The following is a 20,162-nucleotide window of genomic DNA, read 5'->3' as shown; positions in this document are numbered from 1 at the left end:
TCTCTCTCTCTGAAGTCTCTCCCTCTCTCTCTAAAGTCTCTCCCCCTCTCTCTCTCTGAAGTCTCTCCCCCTCTCTCCCCCTCTCTGAAGTCTCTCCCTCTCTCTCTCTCTCTCTGAAGTCTCTCCCTCTCTCTCTCTCTGAAGTCTCTCCCTCTCTCTCTAAAGTCTCTCCCCCTCTCTCTCTCTCTCTCTGAAGTCTCTCCCCCTCTCTCCCCCTCTCTGAAGTCTCTCCCTCTCTCTGAAGTCTCTCCCTCTCTCTCTCTCTGAAGTCTCTCCCCCCCTCTCTCTGAAGTCTCTCCCCCTCTCTCTCGCTCTCTGAAGTCTCTCCCTCTCTCTCTCTCTCTGAAGTCTCTCCCCCTCTCTCTCGCTCTCTGAAGTCTCTCCCCCTCTCTGAAGTCTCTCCCTCTCTCTCTCTCTCTGAAGTCTCTCCCTCTCTCTCTCTCTGAAGTCTCTCCCTCTCTCTCTCTGAAGTCTCTCCCTCTCTCTCTCTCTGAAGTCTCTCACTCTTGTCTCTCTTTCTCTCTGATGTCTCTTTGTCTAGCTGATATCTCTCTGATGTCTCTTTGTCTAGCTGATGTCTCTCTGATGTCCCTCTGTCTCTCTAATGTCCCTGTGATGTCTCTCTCTGAGGAAAGGAGAGAGGAAAGTGAAAGAAAACTCCATCTCAGTCATAGCTCTCAGCAAGGTACAGACCGTGGCGCACACACACCCCCTTCACACAGGTCCATGCATGTGTCTCATCACACAGGCTGTCAGTCAAAGGAGAAAGGGAGTGGTGCCACCATTTCTTTTTCATGTCAGGTTTTTTTTAAATTTAGTACAGCCGGGAGGATTACAGGTAACAGGCAGTTGTTCTACCCGCCATACTATGCACAAATGGTTTGTGCCCTTGTTTATTAGATTTAGTGTTCTGTTTGTATTTGACTTTCCAGGTTTACAACCACTTTAAGATGCCATGTCCTTTCAAAATCTGTCAGGTTTCCTTATGTGGTGCGGCAGAGCTATTGGAAGGTTTTTGTTTACCTCCACCAACCAACGTTTCTAGTTACCCAGTATCTTCCAAACACAGTTTCACTTGGTTTTTTATGACTTCTCTACCAAGAAATAATAAAAGTTGAAGATACGTCTCTCTACTCTCCATCTCAAAGATAATACTAACTGCTTTCCCAGCAAACAGAGGCAATTAAACTATACATGCAACCATTTTTTCCAAAGGCAGCAGTCAAATGAAATTGCTACCTGCACCAATTCTTGTGTAGCCAGACAGATTTGGGCCTTCTGTGCTTTCTGGACTCCATAGCAGTTGCATGTTCTGCTAGGACTATAGTTATACCCTTGGCTATTAAGCTGATTATCCCCACACCTCGGTGCCATGTAGCTGCACACAATATAATAATATTTGGTACCTTTAATTGCAGCACTAGGTCCATACGGTACTTCCCTAGTGGATTGATGTCATTCAGAATTAAGGCAATTATGATGTCAATCCCATTGGACTCATGAGTCGCTATACATGTCTGCAAAACACAAATCGTTCCATTTCCTTGATTAGCAATAAACACGATTCACAGCCAAAACAAACACATAATTGTTTACAAGATACTACACCAATTAACCTCCCTGGCGGTATGATTATGTCAGGAATTCTGTACCAAAAGCGGTACAATTTTTTTCATGGAAATTTGGCGTTATGTATTATAGGCCTACAATTCTTAGTAATTACTGACTTAAACCTGACCAAAACAAGACTCTAGTAGACATCCCAGATGTGAAACACAAACGCATGAATTATAATCTAATCAATAATATAATTTTATTATATAATTTAATATATATATATATATATATATATATTATATTATATTATATAATAAAATTTAATTATTGATTAGATTATAATTCATGCGTTATATTATATATATATATATAGGTGTATATATATATATATGTGTGTGTGTATATATATATATATAAATATAAATGTTATGTGTGTGTTTGTGTTTTGTGCAACGTTCAACGTTTGAATTTCCCTCCCTAGTTCCGCTCCCATGCAGCATTGCTGCTGCAGGGAATGGAACTAGGAAGTCATCACACCGACGGAGTACGGACGAGCGGCGGGAAACTCAGACGGCTGGCGATCACAGCAATGGGAGATCATTGCTGGATCGCCAGGAGAAGGTAAGACACCGCTGCGCGCTCTGCCCATCCACCCCGAGCGTGACTCGGGGATACCGATAACAGCATGGAAAATCCACCCCGAGTCACGCTCGGGGATACCGCTAGGCAGGTTAAGGTGCAAAAAAGTAAACGTTGCACTGCATCCCCTGCCATCTAACTGCCATTTGCAAGTGCAGAACATTGAATTATTGTTAATTTATGTGTCTTCTCCTCCTCCTCACCAAGTCATAACATAGCACATATAACAATCATATCATAACATAAGCCTGGAAAAAAAAATCGGCTTTCATGATGCAACAGGGTCTTCTGGTTCTCTGCTCCTTCAAGAGCAGAACTGTCAAGTTTTATCCTCGTTCCAATTGGTTCAAAGCTGAACTCCAACGTTCCTTTTTCATAGTTACATAGTTAGTCAGGTTAAAAAAAAGACACAAGTCCATCCGGTTCAACCAAAAAAAAAATAGTATTGAAAACCCAACCATACAATCCCATATACACAATCCTATACCCGCTGTTGATCCAGAGGAAGGCAAAAATAAACCCCAGCAAAGCATGATCCAATTTGCTACAGCAGGAGAAAAAAATTCCTTCCTGATCCCCGGAGAGGCAATTGGATATTCCCTGGATCAACTTTACCTAAAAAAAATGTTAGTACCCATTTATATTATGTACACCTAGGAAATGATCTAGGCCTTTTTTAAAGCAATCTTCAATTTTCGTCTTGCACAATTGTACAGATTCCTCTGCTGCATTGAAATTGCTTACTCTAATCTCTCTGAGAGTGCATTAGAAGCTGCAGCAAGTCAGAGTTCATCTCACTTCCAGGCTCTCATTTCCAGGCTGAAGGACATCCAGCATCATCTATCTCTATCCTGACTGTCCTTGGCCTGCCTCTTTCATTCATTGGATTTTAGATCTTTCAATCATGGAAGCTTAACATCACATGTGGGCAATCACCTAGGGCAGATGATCACATCAAATTACATATTCCTACCCAGTAGCCAGCCCACTGCTTGGCTGAGGTCTCTCAATAGGAGTGCTGGGGCAGGGTGCTGTGAATTTTTTGTTTTTCAGAAAGCTATGTACAGCACCCTGCTGAGCCCTCCACCAGCCATGATCTGCTTCCATTGCACAGAAATGTGCAGAGACCCAGAGTCTAAAATAAGTTATGTCATGAAAATGTAAAAATGGGATTTTTGAACTTACTGTAAAATCCACGAGTTCATTGACGGACACAGCGCTCCATAAATCATAACTACTGGGTTATATTGCCTCCTCCGGGAGTAGGACTAGGCAGAACAAAAAACACCTGGCTAGGCCCATGGGCCATCCTCAGCTGGTATATAACCCCCCTCCCCCTCTACTCTAGGTAATCAGTTTAGTAGCAAGCACTATTAGAGGTATCAGAACTTCATAGAGGGGTGGGTGCTATCTCAGTCGATGTACTCAGAGAAATGGATTTTACGGTAAGTACAAAAATCCCATTTTCTCTTTTGTTCATCAATGGACACAGCGCTCCATAAATCATAACTAGTGAAACGTCTAAAAGTAGTGCCAAAAGGAAAATGAGGGGTAGGGAAAATAACCCAAGGCTAAACAAAAGAGCCCTTACCCAGGACACAGGAGCCTTAACCGGGTCACAGGGGCCCCGTCTGAAAAAAATAAAAGTTTAAATAAAAACACTCCTCAAAACGAAACAGCTCCTCTTAAAAAGCAGCCTGCAAAACTTTGCAGCCAAAAGAAGCATCCGCAGATGCCAAAGTATCTACCTTATAGAATTTTGAAAAGGTATGCACAGATGACCAAGTAGCTGCCTTGCAAACTTGTGATAATAAAGCCTTATGGCGGAAGGCCCAAGAAGCACTCAGCGCCCCAGTAGAATGCGCTGACAGGGAAAGGCGGAACCTGACCTTTAATGAAATAGGCCTGAATCATCGTCTGTTTGATCTATCTGGAGATGGTAGCCCTTTTCTTGGTCCGCCCGCAACTACAAAAAGTGAGTCCTCCGAAAGGATTCAGTGGCTGCCAGATACACCCGAATCGCACGAACCACACCCAAGGTATTCAAAACAAATTCCTTGGGCTGAGCCAGCTTGGGACACAAGGAAGGCAACACAATGTCCTTATTCAAATTGAAGTCAGAGACAACTTTGGGCATGAAAGATGGACAGGGACGAAGAACCACTTTATCCCTATGGACCACTAAATAGGGACTTTGACAGGATTATGCTGCCAACTTCGATACCCTGCGGGCCGAGGTAATAGCCACCAAGAATGGTAAATCTTGCTGGAAGTAGACTTACTCGCCTTTACCATAGTAGGAATCACTGATCCAGACAAACGTCTATACCTCAGTACCTGGCTTTCAATAGCTAAGCCACTAAAACCAGCGACTGTAAAGCAGGATGGCTGGAAGATCCTTGCTCTTGATTCCTCGCAGGAACTGCGGAAGAAGCCTGAGCCGAGGATGATGCTGGCATTATGGTGGCCCTTGGACACCTGCAGTGTCTGTCAGAGGACCCCGTGATCATGCTACAAACTTCAGTATCCTCTTGTGGGGCCAAACATGCTAAAGGAGCTGCATGTAGGACTGTGCAAACAGAACTGTCTTGAAGGTGGATACCGCCAGACTCAGAACCTGTATGCAAATTGGGAGAATAGGTTCCTGAAATTTGTCCAGAGGAAGGACCAACCTGGTCAGAATTAAAATCAGACCTAGGTAAATCAATTCCCTGGACAGGGATAGGGTGGACCTTAGGTAGTTCAGACATCACCTGAACTTTTGCAGGAATTAAATCCGCACAAGGAGATTCAGGACCTAAAAAAACCTGAAAAGGACAAGCTTTGTCCCCCTTTCTGGGTACCCCCAAAAGAAAACTTTCACGGATGTCCTTGGCGCTCACCAAAAAAGTTCACGGAGCCAGAAACCAGCAAAGATGTCCCCCCACCCCAAAAATGGGTGAGGGCAGACCTTCATGCTGAAGGGGTCTTGTCTGCGGGTCCGGAAAAGCTAGCTCTAGGCTTACCAGACCAAGGTTGCTTGGAACCTCCTGGGGAAGATTTAAAAGATCCATTTCCCTTATTCTCCGTCCCAGAAGCACAAAAGATTTTTCTATGGACTGAGAAGGAGGGCCCCCGTCTGCGACGAGGCTCCTTCCGTTTCCTGGATTGTGGAAGGATGGTACTCTTTCCCCCCGTGATACCCTTAATGATGTCATACAGGGTAGCCCCAAACAGGAGATCACCTTGAAAGGGCAGATCAATGAGCGCTTTCTTAGAGTCTTGATCTGCGGACCAATTCTTAGCCACAGCACGTGCCTAATCACCACTGCTGAAACAGAAGGTTTGAACAGCACAGGAGCTGTACCCAAAGCTGCATTACAAATAAACTGCAGCCCATGGGCCAACTGGTCCACTAAATCAACATAGGCAGCGGGGACCTGCTCACCCCCCAGGCCCTGACACAAAAACTTGGCCCATTTAGTTAGGATCTGAAGCACCAGGGCTGAGGCAAAGACTGGCTGCAATGCCGAACCAGCCATAGTAAACATGCTGCGTGCCACAGCCTCCACCTTCTGTCAGCCGAATCCTTAAAGGATGGGGATTCCTCTACTGGGATCATGGTTGCTTTATTCAACCAGGAAACAGGATGGTCCACCACTGGTGGACTAGTCTACTTTTTTAAAAAGTGACTCCTCAAAAGGGTAACGTATAGCAAAATATTTGGGGACCACTGAGGGTAATTTTGGTTGTTCCCATTCCTTAGAGGAAAACCGGTCAAAATAAGGCACATAAGGAAACACTTTTGGAGGGCGAGGTGCCTTACCAAACGACAAAGCCACGTCCGTGGCTACATCAGCCGAATCCTCCATCTTTAAAGTCTCACGCAATACAGTAATAAGTGTGTCCACCAGCGGCTTTTCATTCACTGCTGCGACCATGGAGGAATTATCCTCACTATTAGATGGATCAGGGGGTGTGATATTAGGTCCCCCTGGACGGTCCCCCTTCCTGCGGCATCAGGCTCAGAATCAGATGAGACAGCCTGAGCAGTGGAAGGCGGAGAACGCTTCCTCCTGGGCCTTTGCCCACACACTGCTTCCACCCGGGACACTAAGCAGGACCACCGTCAACCATGGGAAGCTGGGGTTCCGAGAAACCTGCCCCCTCCATGAGGGGGTCAGTGAGGGAGATGTGACCCTGAGGTTCCATAAGGAAAGGAAGACCTTGCAATACAGAAATTATCTTTTTGGCACCACTAAAGGATCCCCCCAAGGCGCAGGGTACCTATCAGCTGTGAGAGATAACAGGGACCCCCAAATACTCACTCTGCCGACCGGAAGAGCTTCAAGAATTCGAACCCAGCATAATCATGAACTTTATCCCTGTTCACTTGTTTTGGGCACAGGAACAGGAGACTAAGGAGGAAGAGGAGCTTCGGCATCTCCATGAGGCCTCAGTCCTCCAGCATCCCTGTGACATCACCTGTTACCCAAACATGGCTGCCAACCGGAGACCAGCTAGACTAAAGAAAAATGGCCCCTGTGACAACATTCGGCTACACAAAAATGGCCGCCAACCGGAGACCAGCTAGACTAAGGGAAAATGGCTCTTGAGGAGGACCCCCCAAAGGTAGGACACACGTTTAGGAGAGACTCTGCTGTGCACTCTGCACTGGTCTCTGCATTGGGACCCCCTGCACTATGCACACACTGCAAACAGCAGGGCATGCACCTAGGGGTCTCCTACACTGGGACCCCTCCAGGCTTCCAGGGCAGGACACACACTATGCCAGGAACCTTACAGAGTGGGGATAGTGGGGGAGACTCCAGGGGTCTTTGCTGCATTCTCTGCCCTGGGACCCCCACCAGACTCCAGGTCCAGACAGTGGGGTAAGAGAGTGGGGGAAACCCAGCTCAGTGAGGGATTTAACCACTTTAGCCCCGGAGGATTTTCCTGCTTAACGTCCAGGCCACTTTTTGCAACTTGGCACTGTGCAAATTTAACTGACAATTGCGCGGTCATGCAATGCTGTACCCAAACAAAATTTACGTGCTTTTTTCCCACAAACAGAGCTTTATTTTGGTGGTATTTGATCACCTCTGCGCTTTTCATTTTTTGCGATAATAAAAAAAAGAGCCAAAATTTTGCGAAAAAATTGACATTTTCTACTTTGACAGTTAAAAAATATCCAATATATTCCATTTTTGTCATATATTTAGGCCAAAATGTATTTAGCTACATGTCTTTGACAAAAAAATTCTCAATGAGCATATTTTTAACCGCTTTAAGACCAGAAGATTTTACCCCATTCCTGACCAGGCTATATTTTGTGATTCGGCACTGCGTTACTTTAACGGACAATTGCGCGGTCGTGCGACGCTGTACCCAAATTAAATGTATGTACTTTTTTCCCCACAAATAGAGATTTATTTTGATGGTATTTGATCACCTGTGCGATTTTTAATTTTTGAAAAAAAGAGCGACAATTTTAAAAACAAAAAAACAATATTTTTTACATTCTGATATATAACATTCCCAAAAAAAAATTATAAATCAAAATTTTTTAACATTCTATGCCAATTTGTTTTCTGCTACATATTTTTGGTAAAAAAAACTATCACTATAAGCGTATTTTGATTGGTTTGCGCAAAAGTTATTGCGTGTACTAACTACGGGAAAGATTTGTCATTTTTATTGTTTATTTTTTTTTTTTACTAGTAATGGCGGCAATCTGCGATTTTTTTTTTTTGCGACATTGTGGCGGACAGATCGGAATCCTAACTGACAGCGGGAGTGAGCCTCCGACGGGGCGCGCGCGCGCCGCCGAGAGAGGGAAGAATCTGGTGACATAGGTCTACGTCGCCAGACCTTAACGAACCACTTTGCCGCAGTACTGTCAATGTGAGCAGTTGGCAAGTGGCTAAGGATGGGTGGAGGGAACCCATCCCTTGAGGTTACCCACGATGGGTGGAGGTGGACCGTCCCTTGAGGTTACCCACGTCCAACCCCCCCCCCCCCAGTCATATGCGACCCTGCAAGATGTTTAACTCGCGGGTCAGCCTCTGCCCGTGAGGCTATGTGGCGGCTGACTTGGCGCGTAGCTGCGGTCTGCACTCGCTCGCTGGCTGGGCTGGAGGGACCACTGAATCTAGATTATCAAGCCCGTCGCCCAGCCGGCAGTTGATTGTAGATCTCCCGAGAGAAAAAACAAGATGTAAGGAAGGAGAAAGTTGGTAGGACCAGAGATCCCAGCCGGGAGCCTAGGTCCTTACTCCTGACTAGACAGATTAAAACTGATTACCTAGAGCAGAGAGGGGGGGTTATATACCAGTTGAGGATGTTGCCAGTTGTTTTTTGTTCTGCCTAGTCCTACTCCTGGAGGAGGAAATATAACTCACTAGTAATGATTTATGCAGCTCTGTGTCCGTTGATGAACGAAAGAGAAAACTGTATTTAAAAATGTCATTCCTGGTTCCTGTTTCCTCCCGTCATTGATGACAAGAGATATTGTAGGAACATAAGAAGGAAAAATAAAAACATTAAACTTTGGCTTTAGATCACACAGTCTTGCATGCTATATACCTGATTCTCATGACAGGGCCCTTGGCAATATTCTGTTAAGGTCTCCAGCGTTTGGTTCACCAGAGCCACGTTCCGTTCATTGATGTAGAGCCCGAGCAGACCGAGACCTCCTGTTGTGCTCCCGCAAATACAATCCAAGAACTGGAGCGTCTCACACACTAGGTTGTAGTTGGTCTTGTTGTTCTGGTTCCTCAAAAAGTTCTGAAACAATAGACAGCTGAATGTTGGATGGTGTAATCTAAGAATTACTCGCATTAATGTAATGAATGATAATTCCCCATGTCAGGATAGCAGCACTGCTGTTAATATGACTACAGTTATAAAGATAGACACAATTACACTATCAGTATTTAAAGTGTTACTAAACCCACAACAGTAAAATATGTGTGTATTTATGCAGTAAAGAAGTTATACTCACTGTGGAACCCTAGGAGATTAATCCTCTGCATTGTGTAAAAGGCTGTTTGATCCTGCTTTCTTTGATCCTCCCCTTCTTCCACAGTCCCCAATCTATCTGCTGATAGAACAGAGCCCTAGGAGGCACTCTGCACATGCTCAGTTTGATGTGTATTGCTAGAGAGTTTTTTTTTTTTTTTTGGGAGAGTACATGTGATCAGTACAGGGCCAATCCAGACAGAGGGTCAAGAGTCCTGCAGCCTCATAGGACAGTCAGAGGAGAATAAAAACGTATCTTACAAGCTTTAACCAGACACTGACAGCAGTCACAAAGCTGCTATATACTGCTGATGAGAAAAGGTATTTAGCAGTTTATATTTACTAAAATAATTGCATTTCCGTGCTTTGTGAACTGTGGGAGACCAGATATAGTGAATGCAGGGTCCTGGGCTTAGTAACACTTTAAGGCATTCCCAATGTAAAAACCAGCCCAGCAGATCAGTAGTAGAAAGAAAGTCTTCATCTATCCTAAACTCCAAAAGGCCCCGGCAAGTCTCTTACTGTACTGTGTAAAGGTTTGTATTGATTACAGTAAACGTGGAAATGTCAGTAATTTCTACAGCAGGCATAGTCAGGGGAGCTCTGTAAACTCTATGGGAGCTAATAAATACCTGGAAGTGTTACACTGCCATATTACTGAGCAAGCAAGCTCCTAACATGATAGACAAAATGTGGTACTAGATCCACTTTAAGTATGCACAGGGATCGTGTCTTCCATACCTGAAGGCCAAGGTTGTGGTTCTCGCAAAGCAGCTGGAGGAACCTCAGAATTGGCTGCATGATTTCTATGACAGGGCTCATGGTAACCGATTCCTCTGCTGCCTTCTCTTCGCCTCCTCCGTTATCTCCTCCAGAGCCCATAATATCCATATCTGGATCTATTGCTTTTCGGTACATGCAGTATGCCTTGGACGTCGCTGTGGAGGCCTCCGCCAACTGTCCCTTCATTCCATCTTTAAGATGAAGCTGAGGATCTCTTACTGAAAAAAAAAAATATATATATATTATGTGTTGAGCCTGCTGGATTCCTCTCATAGCTCTGCACAGGCTATGTACAGCTCAGTGATGAGGTCACCACTAATTTTACAAGGTAATAGCTAAGTTTTTATATAAAGTGGATGTATATCCTTTGTCACTTTTGAGGAATATAGTTAAATGAAAATGTCATGCTTTCAGTTCAGGTTTAAAGTATATCTAAAGACAACATTTTTTGTTAAAGTTTATTAAAAACTTAAAAAAAAAAAAAAATCGGCACAAGTTGCGGTACTTACAGTCAATAAAAAATGTCCCTTCTGCTGCTGACTACAGTTTTAACTTAAAGTGGTTGTAAAGCCACTGTGTGTTGTTGCTACAATTCTGTATTACATGATGTGCCCAGTGTATGTGCTTTTTAAAAAATATGCCGCTGTATGCCTCATTTCATAGCGCCACTCGGAGCTCACGTGACTACTCCTCGCTCTCCTCTCCCGATCTGATAACTAAAGCGGGAGGGGCTGAGAATCCCCCACTGACGTCAGCCAGGAGGAGAGAAGGAGAGCGGCGGGCAGTCACGTAAGCGCCGAAAGAAGCCATGAAATAAGGCATATTTTTTAAAAAACACATACACCGGGCACATCATTTATTGTAACACAGGGGGGTGTAGCAATAACACACAGTTATGATAGAAGCTGGAGGGGAGGGTCAGGTAGCAGATCGGCACTGTCACTAGCTGGCAGGCAGGGGGAGGGGGGGAGCAAGGAGAGACAGCGGGGTGACGGAGGCACATAAACTGACCATGGTATCAGGGGTCAGTAGCCATTAGAGCTGCAGGATTCTGGATAAAATGAGAATCATGCTTCTGAAGAACTTTTTTATTTTAAAGATTTACAACCCCTGAACATTAGGTTATTAAACAAGAAGGCAATAAAATAAGACATAATACTCTTTACTTCAATCAAACAAGATGGCTGAAAAGATAATAATGTAGCAGCTAGCACACACAAAGGTGAATATACAACCTCCAATAGACCATATGATAAACAACTTTGGTGCAGCGCTTTACATAAATGAAAAAAGTCCTATGTGTAACCAACTGCCGTGAACTAACAATCTTTTCTTGATTCAAAAGCCCACTGTGACAGTGGGATGTGTCAAAACACTCACCAGAGAGTAATAAATATCCAGCATTCAATAATAAACAATTGTGCCCAAAGTGTTGCACAGTGCTCCTTATCTGTGATAACCGTCCACCATTCTATACACTCACCAGGCGGTAGGCCATTGCCAAAGAACCTAGTGACATCATATCCAGGACTGTAGGGGGTTAGGAGGACTTTGTGAGCAACCGATGAGTGAAAGGGTACAGATTGCTTTAATTGTTCATAATATGCTCACATAGAAACAACCGATACATTTTGGGGGCCAAAAACACCCCCCCTTCATTAGGGTTTAATAACTTGGACAGGAAATAGACCGATCTACATAGCAAGCTACAGACCCTTCTGAGTTAATTTAAGACCTGTCCAAGTTGCTGAGCCTTGGTGAAGGGGAAGTGTTTTTGGCACCCGGAATGCATTGGCTCTTTTATTTGATGATATTATTGAGACAGACCCAACTGGGGGAAAAGGCTTTTGGAGGGGACTGCAGGGTAGCCTCTTGCCTACTGACTATGGGCCCTGGCGTTTGAGATGGCTCTATTCTTTAGGAGGTGTGTGCCTGGTGGACCATTGGAGTAGTTTTACTTACTTTATGGATTTAGGTCCATGTCTCCCCGAAACACACAGACTCTTAGAACTGGAGGACACAGATACAGATTTGGGGCCTCTGTTTTGCTGAGGTATAGACCGCTTCAATCCCCTCCTAGACCCAGAGACTCAAATCAGATGATTATAATAAGCTCAAAACTACCTGATGCTGGGGTCTCCTGCTGCAATGTGTAATCTGTTTATTAAGGTGTTATGTGTTTACTGTTAAAGTGTTTGGTACCCCAAAAAACCCCCCCAAAAAAAAGATACTGTTCCCTTAAAGCATAACTCCACTTTTGTTGAGATAAAAATATTCCCCTCTGGGTAATCTCTGTACGTTACAAAAACAAAAAAAAGATTCCTACCTTTTGTTATTCTGAAGAAATCCTGTTTGTTCCTCTGTGCTGAGTGGGTCAAATGGGAGTGGTTTCATAATTATCTATCAGCTGTAGCAGCTGCAGGGCTCTAATGAAGGAAGCTGCTGGGCCTGCATGCCTTTTGACATGTTCCTATTGGGAGCATCTCACGAAAAATGTTGCAGGAGATGCCAGAAATCTGACTTGTATCTTAGTGCAAACTTCTGGGAAAATTGGTGAGCCAAGCACACAAACAGGAAATGATGTTTCTGGGGGTGTGGTCAGTACACATTCTGTGTACAGAACACCTACAGGTAGCCATACTGAATTGCATTTTCAGAAAGTTACAACCGCTGCAGATTGAAAAGGAAAGGTCATTTTTAATAACATTCAATTATAATATGATTTGTGTCGCAATTGTATACGCTAGTTTGTTTTTTCTTTATTTGCTATTTTTTTCCCCACGAAAGTGGAGTTACCCTTTAAAGCATGATATACAGCAGAGTGCTTGTGCTGTGTAATTTGGCCCCCTGTATCACCTAAAATACCTGGCTGATCCTGTCAGTTTCTACCCTCCTCCCTGTACACTGACCACGGTGTATCATGGCTGCTGAGCCCTGACACTGTGGTCAGTTTTTGTGGCTCCATTATCCGCAGCTATCTGTCCTCCTCCCCCCTCCCCTCCCTGCCTGTCAGCTCATTAGCACCGCCCTGCTCCCCTGCCAGCAGCTACAAAACTATGTGATCTTTACATTATCACCTCTGTTAGATTACAAACTGTATCCTAGTGCCTGTGGTTTATTTAAAAAAAAGCCGATTTCTACCTGTTTTCATAGCGTTGCTCGGCTGTCACGTGACTCCCGGCTTTCCTTCTTTCCTCCCCGCCTCCCCAGCTGACACTAGAGGAAGTTATTGGCTCCGCCCCCTGGGGATGTCAGATGGGGAGAGAAGAGAGCCGGGAGTCACGTGATCGCTGATAGGAGCTGTGAAAACAGGTAGAAATATGCTTTTTTTTTTTAAACCACTTCTGGACCAGAAGGTTTTGCCCCATTAATGACCAGGCCATTTTTTGCGATACGGCACTGCCTTATTTTTAGTGAAAATTGCACGGTGGTGTGACGCTGTACCCAAATAAAATTGTCCTTTTTTCCCACAAATAGAGCTTTCTTTTGGTGGTATTAGATCACCTCTGCAATTTTTTCATTTTTTGCGCTATAAACAAAAAAAGTGACCATTCTGAAAAAAAAAAAAAAACAATATTTTTTACTTTCTGCTATAGAACATTCCCAATAAAAAAAACTTTAAAAATCTAATTTTTTTTTCATCATTTTAGGCCAATATATTCTGCCAGATATTTTTGGTATAAAAAATCCCAATATGTGTATATTATTTGGTTTGGGCAAAAGTTTTTGCGTCTACAAACTAGGGGAAAGATTTATGTCATTTTTATTTATTTACTTTTTTACTAGTAATGGCAGCGATCAGCGATTTTTAGCGGGACTGCAACATTGCGGCGGACAGTTCGGACACCTGACATTTTTGACACTTTTGGGGGACCAGTGACATTACTACAGTAATCAGTGCTAAAAATAAGCACTGTTACTGTACTAATGACACTGGCAGGGAAGGGGTTAACACCAGGGGCGATCAAAGGGTAAATGTGTCCCTAGGGGGTGATTTCTAAAGCTGGATAAACACTATACAACTTTTGTTGTTTGATTTCCTTTAGATTTACCTTCAACTATGTAGTGCAAGGGCCGGCCTGATTGCATACAAATTGAAATTGTTTAGGATTGACCTCATATTATTTGGTTTTGGTAAATCTAAAGGAAAAAAATCCAAAGAAAATCGTATAGTGTGTATCCAGCTTAACTGTGTGGGGGATGGGCTTGCTGCATGGACACAAAGACCTGTTTTCCTAAATAAGAGGAATACAGGAGCCCTGTGTACATTACTGACAGAACAGCGTTCTGTCTCCACAGGGAGTGATCGCGGGTAACCGGCGGACATCGCAGCCGCCTGACCCGCTGATTTGCTCCTCCTGTAGCCAATCTGCGCGTGCGCCTTCACTAGCGGTCCCGCGAAGCAAGTGGTTGATAAAGCACAGGCACTAAGATACAGTTTGTAATCTAACAGAGGGGATGATGTAAAGATCACATAGTGGCTTAACAATTACTTTAAGTGTCTTTCTCCCATTGTGTAATCTCTCCCTTGTGTGCCTCCTAGGTGTGAATTTACATTGTTAGTTGAGTAACATATTGTTTCTGTCTGTTTGCTAATCCTCCTGAAGACTTGATTAGTCTTGTGTCAAATTTACTTTGTTACTGAACCGTTGTGGAATATTTACCCCAATATGTAATATGTTTTTTTTGTTCATGTGGTGCCTGCCCCTATTTTTGAAGTAAACAATGAACAGTCCTTCCTTTGGTTTTTACCTCAACATCTTGTCTGTGTACAATGCTTGGGGTAAAGGGCTGGTATTAGCTATCGGTCTGCTGGAAGGGTTTGGAGGGCAGGAGGAACTGTTTGACGGAAGCACCCAGTCTGGGTGCCAATCGCAGATCTCATAATTATGAACAAATAAAGCCTTTACCATTTGGCCATTTTTATGCTCTGAGTAATAAAAACCTGACAGAGGTACCAACCCTTTTTTAAATTCAAAGCCCAAAAAAGATAACCGAGTTTCACTTTTCAGGATTTCACTTATAACAGTTTTTCCTGTTTTGCAAAAGCAGTCTACGCAAATCATTATTATGTAAAAATTCCATCTTTTCAAAAGTTCAATTACCAGTTGCTTCCTTTCCCCAACTGACACTAATTATTTATGGTAATTACAGTCCATAATGACTGCCACATAATTAGATGAGACAACACAAGGAAATAAAGCCTGCGGAGGAGTTACCTGTGAAGTACTTTGAGATGCTCGACCATAAAAAGGCTTCCGATAAACGTGAGTTTTATTATTACTTTCTGAGCTGCAGCGCATCAAATCGATCTATTGCTACAAATTAACATCTCCTGGCTAAACATGCAAATGCCATTGTCCGGATTTATTTACCAGCACATTTTTAAAACTAAAACTAAAGTGACGACATTAAAAATCCATTATTTGATTAAGGATATTGCACTACATTTTCTCAGCTGCAAATCAACAAACGCATTGGGGAGATTTACTAAAACTGGTGCACACAGAATCTGGTGCAGCTGTGCAATGTGCATAGTAACTAATCCGCTTCTAACTTCAGCTTGTTCAATTAAGATTTTGACAATAAGTCCATGTTCACATTGCTCCAAATTGACACATGTCAAATCAGATCCAATTGCCGGCAATGGCATTGTCCCAATCGGTGCAAAGCTGACTTTGCTGTGCCGCACCGATTCCCAAAAGTAGTTTCTGTACTACTGTTAGTGACTTTGGGGGGCAAGTTCAATAGACATCTGTGCAGGAACCCGCACAGATGTCTGTGAAATCTCCCCTGAAGTCAGACTGAAAATGCCAGTTTGAAATCCTGCGAGTTCAGTTGAACTCAAACAATTTTAGACCGGTCTCAGTGTGAATCTACAATCTACAATGTGAATCTACGCCCCCATTCACATCAGGGCAATTTAAAGTGTGAGTGTACAGGTCAAATCGCAGCCTACTGCCGGCAATCAGAGCGTCCCAATCGGTGCGACGCTGACACTGCAACGCAGCACCGATTCCCAAAAGTAGTTTCTGCACCACAGGCAAGATTTCAATAGACATCTGTGCATGAAACCGCAAAAATGCGGGTTTGAAATCGTGCGAATTCAGCTGAACACGATTTCAAACCCACTCTTAGTGTAAATGAGGGCTTAGCCCCGTTCCACAATGCAACGACTTGTCATGCTACTTGAGGGTTCAAGGTTGCATGACAAGTCAGGCCCCATTAATTGCAATGGAACTATTTTAATTGGTGCGACTTAAGTCGCTCCAACGTAGAAAAAGGTTCCTGCACTACTTTGGGGCGACTTCAACAAGACTAGCATTGACTTCTGTTAAGAAGTCATATGCAAGCCTCGATGAAATCGCACAGGGACGTTGGATTCAAAGTCGTGAACAAGGGCTTAAACCCGGAATCTGATTGGTTACTATGCACAGCTGCACTAGATTCTGTGTGCACCAGTTTTAGTAATTCTCCCCGCTGATTCTTACAACAGGAGACAGCTGTACACATGAACATGATTAAATATATTTTAATAGTCAATCATTTTTAGAAAGGGACATGTGAATATTTGCTGTGAGAATTTTCATAAAGAAGGTAATCACAAGTGTGTAAAAAAAAAAAAAAAAAAAATAATAAAATGTTTGTTTTGCATTAGTAAAGCTTTCTCAATACTTTACACATCCAAGACAAGTTAATGAACAGTCATTGGTATAGTGCAAGCAGCTCATTTGCATTGCTTTAAGACAGTGGCCAAGCCATATTGTGTGCAGTGCATGCGGTGCACACAGGCCGCCAGGGGAAGTGCGGAGGAAGCAGGGGACAGATGCAGCATATATTTTTTTTGGAAAACCCACAGTTCTCTTTTACCTCCCTGGCGGTATGATTGTTTCCGATTTTAGGTGCTGAAAGCGGTACAATTATTTTGCTAGTAATTCTTAAGGACAAGCAACCTAAAACCAACTTTTTACAAATGATTTTTTTTACTGTGCGTTCTTCTTTATAACATCTCGGGTATGATAAATTTTGAACACCCCTAAATCATAAATTATAATATAGTAAATAACTATAAATAAGTTAAAGTGTATGTATATATATATATATATATATATATATATATATATATATATATATATATATATACCGTATATATAGATAGATAGATAGATAGATAGATAGATAGATAGATAGATAGATAGATAGATAGATAGATAGATAGATACACATATATTTATCTCATTTAGTAATGTAATCCAATAGGATTACAATATATCAGTGAGTTTGTGTGTTTTACTTTTTGAATTTGCCGCCGGTTCCACCCACCTGCGACGCTACGCTCGCAGGGAAAGGAAGCCAGGGTATACAGCATCAGGTGAAATATCCGGCCGCCGTATGCTGCCGGAATACATTGCGGGATCCCGGGGACAAGATAAATAACCTCTCTTCCAGGATCCAGCGATGCTCCCTGGCGGTGCGGTACCCCAAGTGTGGCTCGGGGTTACCGCTAATGGCACTGAAATTCCACCCCGAGCCACACTCGGAATACCGCCGAGGAGGTTAAAGGAGATGTATGGGAAGTATGGGAATCAGTTTTTCCCCCATTTATACTTACCTAAGTGGATGCAGCATCGGACCGATGTGCCTCTGCACTGAGAACTGAGCGATCGAACATCAGCGATCGCCCGATAATGGCACTGAAATTCCACCCCGAGCCACACTCGGGAATACCGCCGAGGAGGTTAAAGGAGATGTATGGGAAGTATGGGAATCAGTTTTTCCCCCATTTATACTTACCTAAGTGGATGCAGCATCGGACCGATGTGCCTCTACACTGAGAACCGAGCTATCGAACACCAGCGATCACTCGGTTCTAACAGCTCCCCAAGCAAAGAGCTGCTGATTGTCAGTCAGCAGCTCTCCACTCTGCCCCCTCCTCGCTCACTGGAGCGTTAGGCTGTGGAGGGATGGGCAGCGGTCGGCTCAGGCTCTCAGCGGCTCGCTGAGAGGCTGAGCCGGGTGTCAGTCCAGGCACCTGGCAGAATCTGGTCACAGGAGTGCAAAACAAACTGCCCTCCTGTTATCCATTGGAGATGTACAGCCAAACAAGCTTTGGCTTTACACCCCCTTTAAGGTAGGAGAAAGTGTTAGCTCTCTATCTTTTCTGTTTGCAGAAAAGCATATGTAATGAAAGCATTTAATTTTGTAAAAAAATATCCTTTGTGCCAGGGTCTATGTGGGTTTGTGAGTCTGTTGCTTTTGGCTCATTAATTAACCTCCCTGGTGGTCTGATTATGTACAGATTTCTGTACTAAATGCGGTACATTGTTTTGCATAGAAATCTGCTGTTTTACATTTTAAAACTCACTTTCCCCTGCGATCCCCCACAGTCCTTCCGCTGTCCTCCCGCTGTGTGCTCGGCCGATGCCGGCACCTGTCTTCTGGTTCCCTTCCCTGCGAGCATTGCGACGCAAGGGGGGTGGAACCGGCGGCAAATTCAAAAATGTAAATACACTAAATGTCATGATACAAAGCTGTGATCCTAACGGATTACTCTGTATCATGCCATTTCACCACAGGATTGCACCTGGTGACTTTTTCAGTGCCCTGCTTGTGCTTTTCCAGTTCTTTGCGCCTGGAAAATAGAGAACGACCATGGCGTCCAAAAAACGTTCTTTTTGCGCAAAAGCGCTTTTAGACGAATTGGAAAACAGCGACAGAGAAACAGAGTTACTTGAATAACTGAGTGATAGCGATTCGTGGGAAAATTCGTCATCAGGTGCGGAAAGTGACGACAGCGACGATTCTGATGTCTCTTTCTGGCACATAGCTCCGTTGGAAATTGTGAAGAAACATTTAATATACTTCCCAAATTCCACAAGCTATGTGCCAGAAAGAGACATCAGAATCGTCGCTGTCGTCACTTTCCGTACCTGATGACGAATTTTCCCACGAATCGCTATCGCTCAGTTCTTCAAGTAACTCAGTTTCGTTGTCGCTGTTTTCCAGTTCGTCTAAAAGTGCTTTTGCGCAAAAAAAAACACTTTTTGGACGCCAAGCATGGTCATTCAAAATTTTCCAGGCAAAAATGGAAAAGCACAGGCAAGGGCACTGGAAAAGTCACCAGGTGCAATCCTGTGGTGAAATGGAATGATGCAGTGTAATCCGTTAGGATCACAGCTTTGTATCGTGTCATTTGTGTATTTACACTTTTGAATTTGCCACCGGTTCCACTCCCCTGCATCGCAACGCTCGCAGGAAGGTACCCGGAAGGCAAGTGTCAGCAATCGGCCATGCACAGATCGGGGAGAGACTGTGAGGAGGACGGGAAGGACAGCGGAGGGAAGGTGAGTAACATTCTGGAGTAATCCTGAGTGTTGCTCGGGGTTACCGCTTTTGGTACTGAAAATGAACCCTGAGTCACACTCGGGAATACCGCCAGGGAGGTTAAAAAGTATTTTGCAGGTACAAGGAATAGTATACGCAGCAAATACATTCAGACTCTACTGCACCATACTCCTTTAGTGACGGTTCATAACCATGCGGCTTCAAAGTCGCACAGCTTTGACGGTTGACATTCTGCGCGATTTCAATGCAGGTTGCTTGCCACTCCTTAACAGAAGTCAATGCAAGTCGCCCCAAAAGTAGTGCACCTTTTTCTAAGTGGCTGCGACTTGAGACGGACTGATTAGAACAGTTCCATTGCCGTTAATGAGGTGTGATTTGTCATGCGAGTTTGAACTCCAAAATTGCATGCAAAGTTGGGGGAGTGTGAACCAAGCCTTAAGCTGCACTCAATATTCAGCGCAATGTAGCCGTGCCAATTCATTCATTCTGTGCTGCTGAGGCTGCAGAGATGAAGATTGAGGGCTGTGTCCTCAATCTCCTTTCACTGTCCCAAAGTTGAAACATTCGAGGTCAGTTTAGACTCCTGATATCTCACTAAAGCCCCCCAACGGGGCTCCTAAAAAAACTGTTCAAAAATAATTAAATATAAAATTGTAAAAAATAAATAAATAATTAAAATAAAAAGGTAAAGGGGTAACCTAATCGAGAAAATCCAAGGTTTCCCCATTAAGGGAGACCCCTGGACTGTAGTGTTTCACTGTACGGAGAAACCAACAGGCTTATATCGCAGCTCCATCACCCTCCACCTTCTAAACGCTGCTGAATCTCTAATCCCTAGA

General features: G+C 43.7%; 1 protein-coding gene across 1 annotated transcript in view; it reads right to left on the bottom strand.

The window, feature by feature from the left end:
- Window positions 1–20,162, bottom strand: part of ITPR2 (inositol 1,4,5-trisphosphate receptor type 2) — a 611,059-nt gene that overhangs the window by 165,572 nt on the left and 425,325 nt on the right. Inside the window, exons 41-43 of the mRNA XM_082252924.1 lie at window positions 9,937–10,196; window positions 8,761–8,961; window positions 1,407–1,517 (exon numbers count right to left, since the gene is read on the bottom strand). Of these exons, the coding sequence (XP_082109050.1) occupies window positions 1,407–1,517; window positions 8,761–8,961; window positions 9,937–10,196 (572 nt within the window). The remainder of the gene's footprint in view (window positions 1–1,406; window positions 1,518–8,760; window positions 8,962–9,936; window positions 10,197–20,162) is intronic.

The sequence above is a fragment of the Pelophylax lessonae genome (genome assembly GCF_965119305.1).
Source record: "Pelophylax lessonae genome assembly, chromosome: 4".
Lineage (NCBI taxonomy): Eukaryota > Metazoa > Chordata > Amphibia > Anura > Ranidae > Pelophylax > Pelophylax lessonae.
The sequence above is the reverse complement of the archived record's forward strand: the minus strand, read 5'-3'. Positions and strand labels throughout refer to the sequence as shown.